Source organism: Tachypleus tridentatus, chromosome 7 (assembly GCF_004210375.1).
Source record: "Tachypleus tridentatus isolate NWPU-2018 chromosome 7, ASM421037v1, whole genome shotgun sequence".
NCBI classification, from domain to species: Eukaryota; Metazoa; Arthropoda; class Merostomata; order Xiphosura; family Limulidae; genus Tachypleus; species Tachypleus tridentatus.
Genome location: NC_134831.1, coordinates 105063461 through 105076280, shown reverse-complemented (window position 1 = coordinate 105076280; position 12820 = coordinate 105063461). Strand labels below are relative to the sequence as shown.

The following is a 12820-nucleotide window of genomic DNA, read 5'->3' as shown; positions in this document are numbered from 1 at the left end:
GTATATCAAACGTAAAGCTGAAAAGATTGAAACAACATTAATGTTCAGTTACTAGGTTTGTCCTGTATATCAAACGTAAAGCTGAAAAGATTGAAACAACATTAATGTCCAGTTACTAGGTTTATCCTGTATATCAAACGTAAAGCTGAAAAGATTGAAACACCATTAATGCCCAGTTACTAGGTTTGTCCTGTATATCAAACGTAAAGCTGAAAAGATTGAAACAACATTAATGTCCAGTTACTAGGTTTATCCTGTATATCAAACGTAAAGCTGAAAAGATTGAAACACCATTAATGTCCAGTTACTAGGTTTGTCCTGTATATCAAACGTAAAGCTGAAAAGATTGAAACACCATTAATGTCCAGTTACTAGGTTTATCCTGTATATCAAACGTAAAGCTGAAAAGATTGAAACAACATTAATGTCCAGTTACTAGGTTTATCCTGTATATCAAACGTAAAGCTGAAAAGATTGAAACACCATTAATGTCCAGTTACTAGGTTTGTCCTGTATATCAAACGTAAAGCTGAAAAGATTGAAACAACATTAATGTCCAGTTACTAGGTTTATCCTGTATATCAAACGTAAAGCTGAAAAGATTGAAACAACATTAATGTCCAGTTACTAGGTTTATCCTGTATATCAAACGTAAAGCCGAAAAGATTGAAACAACATTAATGTCCAGTTACTAGGTTTGTCCTGTATATCAAACGTAAAGCTGAAAAGATTGAAACAACATTAATGTCCAGTTACTAGGTTTATCCTGTATATCAAACGTAAAGCTGAAAAGATTGAAACAACATTAATGTCCAGTTACTAGGTTTGTCCTGTATATCAAACGTAAAGCTGAAAAGATTGAAACAACATTAATGCCCAGTTACTAGGTTTGTCCTGTATATCAAACGTAAAGCTGAAAAGATTGAAACACCATTAATGTCCAGTTACTAGGTTTATCCTGTATATCAAACGTTTATGGATTTTGTGATTTATGAAATATTATATAAGATCTCTCGTTAAGTTTAGGTAACAATTGGGCGTGACTGTCAAGTCAGTTTTGATTATTACTCACTGTGTTATAAAGCTACTTTCCAACGGTTGGTAGCAGCTTGTATGTTGCCCACGAAAGTCAATTAGTGTTTTAAGTAAAACGGTGACGACTTTACCTCCTTGAACTCGATCCAACTCGAACTACTTATGAATCTCGTCACGTCCTGCTGTTGATTAAACTCATCGAGAATCATTGTATAGCTCGCTTCGCTGAATCTCTCCAGAAGTCTAGTCTTACTTTGCTTGATCGTTCCAACAGTCCGGTATGTTTATTTACCTCGGTTTAACATACCGGGCCAGTTGTAACATTCCAGTATGTTTATGTACCACGGTTTAATATAGTAGACCAGTTTGATCACGCTGATATATTTATGTACCACGGTTTAACATACTAGACCAATTTTAACAGTTTGGTATGTTTATGTACCACGGTTCAAAATACTAGACGAGTTTTATCAGTCTGGTGTATTTATATGCCACGGCTTAATATACCAAACCAGTTTTAACAGTCTGGTATGTTTATGTACCACGGTTTAACACACCAGGCCAGTTATAATGTAACGTTTGTTTAGTGAAAAAGTGGCACAACAGTGGACGCTAGGTGGTGTTGACTAGCTCTTCAGAACTTTAGGGCACGTAGCTCGGACAGTCCTCGTGCAACTTCGCACGAAATTCAAAACAGAATGAAATTCTTTGAAGATGTTTTAACTAACACAGGTTTATCTGGTTATGTTGGTTTTTAAATTTAACATGTTTTTACTGATCGTACTTTGATTCTTGTGTAGAACCAAGTTTGTTCAGTTTATGACGTAAGCAACTACGTAACCTGTACAAATTCACAATAAGCATATATAACATTATAGAATCACAAAAGTTAAAGCTCATTTTGTTTTATAAAGGACAATAATGTTTGAGTAATAATTTTCAATATTTAAGAACAACGCCACGAAAGTAGTGGACTCTAGTATTTCAACTAACTCATGCTGGTGGTCATCAAAATGAAACATTTGGAAAATAAATAAATAAAACATATCTTTAAATACTTGGAACAACAATTCCAGATGTTTTAAGTGGTCGGAAACGAGCCAATGTATTAGTGATAAAGTTTTATTTAAAACAAAATTATATATGTATATATAAAAGGACTTACTTATCGTCCTTTATCTAAGCCTTAAACTGATAAGTGTTTCTTTATATTAGTATTGTAATTATAAACTACCATATGTGAATACATTTTACTGTTGTCTTTTTTCAATTAGCTTGTGGATTACTAGGGTACTAATACTCCGTACTATCGATACGTCTTAAATATTGTACTCATCTTGTACTCCAATACATTTCTCGACGCCTTTGGAGAAACTGATTTTCCTGATTAATCTGAGCACATCTGATTACTCTGAGCACATGCAGACCAATGAGCTAGCTGCTTTTGGTACGTCTTACCCATTAATTCAACTGTCTGACACCTACTGGATACCTTCCAAACAGAGAAGAGATATTTACGTTCATGTGAAGTTGGAAACAGAAGTTAAAGGTGTATTTCTTATTAGACTCTAGACTGTACTCAATTTGGAAAATGGATTATCTCTTCGTTTCAGGGTTTTTCGCACAAAGCTACTAAAACGCCACCTACACTTATATGTCCCTATTTTCGGACTCATGGACTTCGGGGAAGTAAACTAGCCGACAAACCTTCCTCCCAACTATTGTACTAACTCTTGTCTGACCAACTAGTGGCATCTGACTGTAGCTGTTATCCGGATAGCGAATCCATAGCCCAAAAGCTCGAATCGTGTTTTTGCAGCAATGGGACGCAAACCGTGATTAATATTTGGACTTACAATTCCAGCTTGTTCACCATTAGCCACACCCAGCTTCAGGCGAGAAAAATACATTACTATCAGAAAGGTTTCGCCCCTGTGTCATGAACTTCTACCACAGAGTGACTGGTGGTATTACTGTAATGCACTTACAACAGGTTGTAAGTTGTGTGTCAGGTTAACACCGTACTAAAGTTGTTTGTCACGTCACTCTTCTGCGTTGTGTGTCAGGTTAACACCGTACTGAAGTTGTTTGTCACGTCACTCTTCTACGTTGTGTGTCAGGTTAACACCGTACTAAAGTTGTTTGTCACGTCACTCTTCTGCGTTGTGTGTCAGGTTAACACCGTACTGAAGTTGTTTGTCACGTCACTCTTCTACGTTGTGTGTCAGGTTAACACCGTACTAAAGTTGTTTGTCACGTCACCTTTCTACGTTGTGTGTCAGGTTAACACCATACTCAAGTTGTTTGTCACGTCACTCTTCTACGTTGTGTGTCAGGTTAACACCGTACTAAAGTTGTTTGTCACGTCACTCTTCTACGTTGTGTGTCAGGTTAACACCGTACCAAAGTTGTTTGTCACGTCACTCTTCTACGTTGTGTGTCAGGTTAACACCGTACCAAAGTTGTTTGTCACGTCACCTTTCTACGTTGTGTGTCAGGTTAGCATCGTACTAAAGTTGTTTGTCACGTCACCTTTCTACGTTGTGTGTCAGGTTAACACCGTACTAAAGTTGTTTGTCACGTCGCTCTTCTACGTTGTGTGTCAGGTTAACACCGTACTAAAGTTGTTTGTCACGTCACCTTTCTACGTTGTGTGTCAGGTTAGCACCGTACTAAAGTTGTTTGTCACGTCGCTCTTCTACGTTGTGTGTCAGGTTAACACCGTACTAAAGTTGTTTGTCACGTCACCTTTCTACGTTGTGTGTCAGGTTAACACCGTACTAAAGTTGTTTGTCACGTCGCTCTTCTACGTTGTGTGTCAGGTTAACACCGTACTAAAGTTGTTTGTCACGTCACCTTTCTACGTTGTGTGTCAGGTTAACACCGTACTAAAGTTGTTTGTCACGTCACTCTTATTAGTTGTGTGTAAAGTCAACTTTGTGGTAACAACATCAAATGTATACTTAGGAAATCTTTTCCGTCCATTCTAGAGTACCAAATATATCTATACTGAAATAATAAAAGTATTACCATTTTGTAGGTATATAAAGTTAGAACTCATTATAATAATAAAAGTATTACCATTTTGTAGGTATATAAAGTTAGAACTCATTATAATAATAAAAGTATTACCATTTTGTAGGTATATAAAGTTAGAACTCATTATAATAATAAAAGTATTACCATTTTGTTGGTATATAAAGTTGTAACTCATTATTTACAGTTACCATTAATATAACTTAACTAAAGTTTAACAATTTCTTGAGGCCCGCCATGGCCAAGTGTGTTAAGGCATTCGACTTTTAGTCCGAGGGTGGCAGGTTTGAATCCCGGTCGCACCAGACATGCTCAACTTTCAGCCATGGGGACGTTATAATGTTACGGTCAATCCCACTATTCGCGGGTAAAAGAGTAGCCCAAGAGTTGGCGGTGGGTGGTGATGACTAGCTGCCTTCTCTCTAGTCTTACACTGCTAAATTAAGGACGGCTAGCACAGATAGATTGCCCTCGGGTAGCTTTGTGTGAAATTCAAAAACAACACTTTGTTGAAACATTTTACTTCCAGTTTCCAGACTGTTTGTGATCGAAACGTTAGTTAGTTTACCACGATTTGTATGTTTGTGGCAGACCTTTGTCAAGTAATAATTTGTAATGTTCAATTTTTACAAAACATTTTAATAGTGGAGAAACCTTTTACTGGAAACTTGAAGAGACGGTTAACAACATGGACGAAACTTAGCGCCATCTAGTAGCATGTTTAAACATATATCTATTAAAAATACCTTAAAACAAAAGAGCCAGTAATCAGAGTAATGAGTGAGTCATCTCTAGGCCTAACCAGCTGAAAGAGCTTCATAAGTACAAATTATTTATCGTTGAACTTCATTCATAATACCTGGATGACTACAAAAATATTAAATCTTTATTAATTATTTTGTGTCTTCATAAAACAAACAGAATGTCTGTTCGTGTGAGATGCCTATTGATAAAAAAATTATTCTTTGTATAAATTTTGTTTTCTATATAGCCGATAATACCGGATTTTGTGTCATTGACTTTTACATTACCCTAACGTGTAATTCTGGCTGACTGATATATCTACTTAGTCTTATTTGGACATAATTACAATACCCCTGGTGACAACCAACTCAACTAAAAGTGTGGAGATGTTCGTCTTTCTCCGGTTCGTAACATAGGCGAAGGGGTGGAAGTATCTTATACATAGGTGCTGAAGACTACAATATGGCATGGTCAGGTAGTTAGATCGCTCGACACGCAATCTAAAGGTCGATGGTTCGAATCCCCCTCCCACCCAGCACACTCACTCTTTCAGCTGTGGAGGCGTTATTATGTAACTAGGATGATGATGACTAGCTGCCCTCACTGTAGCCTTTCACAACTAAATTATGGGTTGCTTGTGCAGATTGTCATCGTGTGGCTTTGTATGAAATTGGAAAAAACAGACAAGGAAGGCGAAGCTTGGCGTTCTCTAACTAGTTTAGACAAATACATTATATGTAGTGTCTAAATCAATTCTTAACTTCTATAAGAACTGGAGAGCTCAAGATATTTACTTAGGGTTAAATAAAACCATTTGGTTTTGTTGTTTCGCATTTTCATATCAATCAATTTACTGCGTTACATAATTAACTAATTTTACATGATAAAGGATTTCATTTGGATATTCACTCACACAGTTATACCAAGGATATCAGTATTCACACACAGTTACACCAAGAATATCAGTATTCACACACAGTTACACCAAGGACATCAGTATTCACACACAATTATACCAAGGATATCAGTATTCACACACAGTTACACCAAGGATATCAGTATTCACACACAATTATACCAAGGATATCAGTATTCACACACAGTTATATCAAGGATATCAGTATTCACACACAGTTACACCAAGGATATCAGTATTCACACACAGTTACACCAAGGACATAAGTATTCACACACAATTATACCAAGGATATCAGTATTCACACACAGTTACACCAAGGATATCAGTATTCACACACAGTTATATCAAGGATATCAGTAGTCACACACAGTTACACCAAGGATATCAGTATTCACACACAATTATACCAAGGACATTAGTATTTATATAAAGGTATACCAAGGATATCAGTATTCATATAAAGTTATACCAAGGATATCAGTATTCATATGCAGTTATACCAAGAATATCAGTATTCATATAAAGCTATACCGATGATATTTTTGCTTGTCGTCTTTAATTATGATCTAATAGGTTAGAGGGAAATCAACAGCACACACCGCCAACACTGTGGTTACTCTAATGGATCTGATGGATTCACAAAGTCATCCCTCAAAATCGGGGCGTATTTTTTTTCTTCGGTAAAAAGACGCAAATCACGGACCTTCGCATTCATGGTTCGGAGCACTAGCCACTAGGACACACCGATCCCCGAGGAATTCCACAGCAAAAAGTTTATTTTCCTGGGGATTTATCCAATTTTTGTAGAGAACGTGAAATATTACATATTATTTCATTGAACGAACAGTTTCCCTGTAGCTGCCGTTAAATTTAAACTATTTTTAGACAGTTTTAAAGAAGTAAGTTGATCAAGACCGCCATTGTGTTTGTTACCGACATCTCTAGTTAGGTTAGTTTCTGTGACTGTGTGGTTTTATTATTCACTGATTAATTCTAATATTGTGAGTTCTTCAATCGGCGCTCATTAGCTGAACAAAGAAAGAGGTCGCTAAAGTCGAATCTCCCGAAGAGCAAGAAGATAGGCTTTATGGTTTGTTTTTTTTATTCTGTTAATTAATCGTCACTGTCTCAGTATTACTTATCAGCTTATTTGTGTTCCAAATTCCGTTGCATTTGAGAAGCTTTAGCATCTTCCATTTCGGGCGTATGAAAATGTCGGTTGGTGAGAGAATATGGAGCTTAGTAAGAGAAACGTCGTCACACTCATGAGATTCAAGACACTTCATTACAGCCCTTCAGTATAGAGGCCGAAACATCGGACAACCTAAAAGAAACGAGGCACAGCATGTCATTACAACCCTTCAGTATAGAGACTGAAACGTCGTACAAATTAAGAAAAACGAGGCAGAGCATGTCATTACAACCCTTCAGTATAGAGACCGAAACGTCGTACAAATTAAGAGAAACGAGGCAGTGCACTTCATTACAGATCTTCAGTATGGAAACCGAAACGTCATACATCTTAAAAGAAACGAGGCAGAGCAGCTCATTACAATCCTTTATAATACAAACCGAAACGTCATCCCACTCAGGAGAAACGAGGCAGAAGCAGTCTGTTACTATATAAAATTCGTGTTTGTTCAGTTCGAGTAACATAAAGGCAGAGTGCAACATCTGTCTTCAAAACAACGAAGACTTTCTTGCCAATGAGTAGTGTTAGTGAAATTAAAGAGAAAGGAACTGAAACCGAGTTATTTTATGATATTTTAAAGCTAAAATAGCAACACACTAAAACATTCCTGTCCTCTGTTACTTGCAGGAACTGATTGACATTCTCTGTTTCTTACAAGAACTGATTGACAGATATATTTCATTGGTTTACCGACCATTTATCACGTGAAAGTATTTTAGTTTCCACTTTCCACGTGGCGGCGTTCTAGAACTGTTAGACAATACAATAGATTTCACGACATCTGCTTGACAGGATTTCATGCTCAATGAATTGGTCGAACTTAAGTGGATTCGATGGATCGGTCAACAGGACCTAAACCTAATTTTCTACACGGTTCCGTGAACTCATGGTTTTCTTCTTTTAAAGAATATAACCCTCTTTTATCTTTTACCATCTCGCTTATAATAACGACTTGTTGAACTTCTCGTCTATATATCATCTGATAATTTATTGTCTTATTTAACGTTTTACCCTTTCGTCTACATGTCATCTGATAATTTATTGTCTTATTTAAGTTTTACACTTTCGTCTACATATCATCTGATAATTTATTGTCTTATTTAACGTTTTACCCTTTCGTCTACATGTCATCTGATAATTTATTGTCTTATTTAAGTTTTACCCTTTCGTCTACATATCATCTGATAATTTATTGTCTTATTTAAGTTTTACCCTTTCGTCTACATATCATCTGATGATTTATTGTCATATTAACGTTTTACCCTTTCGTATACATATCATCTGATGATTTATTGTCATATTAACGTTTTACTCTTTCGTCTACATATCATCTGATAATTTATTGTCTTATTTAAGTTTTACCCTTTCGTCTACATATCATCTGATAATTTATTGTCTTATTTAAGTTTTACCCTTTCGTCTACATATCATCTGATGATTTATTGTCATATTTACCCTTTCGTCTACATATCATCTGATAATTTATTGTCTTATTCACGTTTTACCCTTTCGTCTACATATCATCTGATAATTTATTGTCTTATTTAAGTTTTACCCTTTCGTCTACATATCATCTGATAATTTATTGTCTTATTTAAGATTTCCCCTTTCGTCTACATATCATCTGATAATTTATTGTCTTATTTAAGTTTTACCCTTTCGTATACATATCATCTGATGATTTATTGTCATATTACCGTTTTACCCTTTCGTCTACATATCATCTGATAATTTATTGTCTTATTTAAGTTTTCCCCTTTCGTCTACATATCATCTGATAATTTATTGTCTTATTTAAGTTTTACCCTTTCGTCTACATATCATCTGATGATTTATTGTCATATTAACGTTTTACCCTTTCGTCTACATATCATCTGATAATTTATTGTCTTATTTAAGTTTTATCCTTTCGTCTACATATCATCTGATAATTTATTGTCTTATTTAAGTTTTACCCTTTCGTCTACATATCATCTGATGATTTATTGTCATATTAACGTTTTACCCTTTCGTCTACATATCATCTGATAATTTATTGTCTTATTTAAGTTTTACCCTTTCGTCTACATATCATCTGATAATTTATTGTCTTATTTAAGTTTTACCCTTTCGTCTACATATCATCTGATGATTTATTGTCATATTAACGTTTTACCCTTTCGTCTACATATCATCTGATGATTTATTGTCATATTAACGTTTTACCCTTTCGTCTACATATCATCTGATAATTTATTGTCTTATTTAAGTTTTACCCTTTCGTCTACATATCATCTGATAATTTATTGTCTTATTTAACGTTTTACCCTTTCGTCTACATGTCATCTGATAATTTATTGTCTTATTTAAGTTTTACACTTTCGTCTACATATCATCTGATAATTTATTGTCTTATTTAACGTTTTACCCTTTCGTCTACATGTCATCTGATAATTTATTGTCTTATTTAAGTTTTACCCTTTCGTCTACATATCATCTGATAATTTATTGTCTTATTTAAGTTTTACCCTTTCGTCTACATATCATATGATGATTTATTGTCATATTAACGTTTTACCCTTTCGTATACATATCATCTGATGATTTATTGTCATATTAACGTTTTACCCTTTCGTCTACATATCATCTGATAATTTATTGTCTTATTTAAGTTTTACCCTTTCGTCTACATATCATCTGATAATTTATTGTCTTATTTAAGTTTTACCCTTTCGTCTACATATCATCTGATGATTTATTGTCATATTTACCCTTTCGTCTACATATCATCTGATAATTTATTGTCTTATTCACGTTTTACCCTTTCGTCTACATATCATCTGATAATTTATTGTCTTATTTAAGTTTTACCCTTTCGTCTACATATCATCTGATAATTTATTGTCTTATTTAAGATTTCCCCTTTCGTCTACATATCATCTGATAATTTATTGTCTTATTTAAGTTTTACCCTTTCGTATACATATCATCTGATGATTTATTGTCATATTACCGTTTTACCCTTTCGTCTACATATCATCTGATAATTTATTGTCTTATTTAAGTTTTCCCCTTTCGTCTACATATCATCTGATAATTTATTGTCTTATTTAAGTTTTACCCTTTCGTCTACATATCATCTGATGATTTATTGTCATATTAACGTTTTACCCTTTCGTCTACATATCATCTGATAATTTATTGTCTTATTTAAGTTTTACCCTTTCGTCTACATATCATCTGATAATTTATTGTCTTATTTAAGTTTTACCCTTTCGTCTACATATCATCTGATGATTTATTGTCATATTAACGTTTTACCCTTTCGTCTACATATCATCTGATAATTTATTGTCTTATTTAAGTTTTACCCTTTCGTCTACATATCATCTGATAATTTATTGTCTTATTTAAGTTTTACCCTTTCGTCTACATATCATCTGATGATTTATTGTCATATTAACGTTTTACCCTTTCGTCTACATATCATCTGATGATTTATTGTCATATTAACGTTTTACCCTTTCGTCTACATATCATCTGATAATTTATTGTCTTATTTAAGTTTTACCCTTTCGTCTACATATCATCTGATAATTTATTGTCTTATTTAAGTTTTACCCTTTCGTCTATATATCATCTGATAATTTATTGTCTTATTTAAGTTTTACCCTTTCGTCTACATATCATCTGATAATTTATTGTATTATTTAAGTTTTACCCTTTCGTCTACATATCATCTGATAATTTATTGTCTTATTTAAGTTTTACCCTTTCGTCTACATATCATCTGATAATTTATTGTCTTATTTAAGTTTTACCCTTTCGTCTACATATCATCTGATAATTTATTGTCTTATTTAAGTTTTACCCTTTCGTCTACATATCATCTGATGATTTATTGTCATATTTACCCTTTCGTCTACATATCATCTGATAATTTATTGTCTTATTCACGTTTTACCCTTTCGTCTACATATCATCTGATAATTTATTGTCTTATTTAAGTTTTACCCTTTCGTCTACATATCATCTGATAATTTATTGTCTTATTTAAGTTTTCCCCTTTCGTCTATATATCATCTGATAATTTATTGTCTTATTTAAGTTTTACCCTTTCGTCTACATATCATCTGATAATTTATTGTATTATTTAAGTTTTACCCTTTCGTCTACATATCATCTGATAATTTATTGTCTTATTTAAGTTTTACCCTTTCGTCTACATATCATCTGATAATTTATTGTCTTATTTAAGTTTTACCCTTTCATCTACACATCATCTGATAATTTATTGTATTATTTAAATTTTACCCTTTCGTCTACATATCATCTGATAATTTATTGTATTATTTAAGTTTTACCCTTTCGTCTACATATCATATGATAATTTATTGTATTATTTAAGTTTTACCCTTTCGTTTACATATCATCTGATGATTTATTGTCATATTTACCCTTTCGTCTACATATCATCTGATAATTTATTGTCTTATTCACGTTTTACCCTTTCGTCTACATATCATCTGATAATTTATTGTCTTATTTAAGTTTTACCCTTTCGTCTACATATCATCTGATAATTTATTGTATTATTTAAGTTTTACCCTTTCGTCTACATATCATCTGATAATTTATTGTCTTATTTAAGTTTTACCCTTTCGTCTACATATCATCTGATAATTTATTGTCTTATTTAAGTTTTACCCTTTCGTCTACATATCATCTGATAATTTATTGTATTATTTAAGTTTTACCCTTTCGTCTACATATCATCTGATAATTTATTGTATTATTTAAGTTTTACCCTTTCGTCTACATATTATCTGATAATTTATTGTATTATTTAAGTTTTACCCTTTCGTCTACATATCATCTGATAATTTATTGTATTATTTAAGTTTTACCCTTTCGTCTACATATCATCTGATAATTTATTGTATTATTTAAGTTTTACCCTTTCGTCTACATATCATCTGATAATTTATTGTATTATTTAAGTTTTAACATGTCGCTAATGTTTACACATCCTTTAGCTTCTCGCTTATTTTTTGTTTATTTTTATCCGGGATATATACTAGCTGAACGTGTTTGTTGAGACCCATGATGTTTACATGAAGTGACGAGAGGTCAATCGTTTATATCAATAGCATTTTGAAAAACGAATAATCAGGTCTGTAGTTGAAATGACATATTATTTTCAGGGTGGTTGGCACGTACAAAATGAACCGAAACATTGTGTGTTTTCATAACACAACACCTGAAGTACGTATATAAGTTATGACATATTCGTTTTGTGGGTGAATTCTGCCATTAGTTCTCAAGTTCTATTAACTTTCAACAAATTTATTTAATTTTTTTATGGATTATCTTTGTTTATTTTAGTGTCGTTAGGAGTTTCATCCGGTAATCACGTACTTATCACGTATCACGTAACTTTTTGAAACTAAAAAAGAAAAATATATATAGTTGTCTTTTCCATTGCGTTACAATAAATCTATACTCACGGCTTTACTGTGTATGTATTTATCGCACTTAGATGTTTATTTATCTATTTCTTGTGTTTAAGAACCATGTGAGAAGATGTACTGCGCCTACGGGGCCCATTGTCTTGTGGACGACCGAACCCACCAGGCCTACTGCCACTGTCGTGATGCTTGCAGTGAGATTTTCGCCCCTATTTGTGGAAGTGACGGTGTGACGTATATGAGCGATTGTGTTATGAGGATGGCGTCCTGTACCCAACAACGTACGATTTTCGTTAAACACCAAGGGCCTTGCGGTAAGCCTAATTCTTTATCATACACTTCTTCGAGTGAGAAGCGGTAAGTCTAACTAGTTCTTTTCCATGCACTTCGTCGAGTGAGAAGTGGTAAGCCTATCTAGATTCTTTTCCATGCACTTCTTCGAGCAAG

The 12820-nt window shown here is 33.6% G+C and overlaps 1 protein-coding gene across 2 annotated transcripts in view; it reads left to right on the top strand.

The window, feature by feature from the left end:
* Positions 1 to 12820, top strand: part of LOC143256321 (agrin-like) — a 355513-nt gene that overhangs the window by 203291 nt on the left and 139402 nt on the right. For both annotated transcript variants that reach the window (XM_076513398.1, XM_076513397.1), the window contains exon 3: positions 12475 to 12687. In XM_076513398.1, the coding sequence (XP_076369513.1) occupies positions 12475 to 12687 (213 nt within the window). The remainder of the gene's footprint in view (positions 1 to 12474; positions 12688 to 12820) is intronic.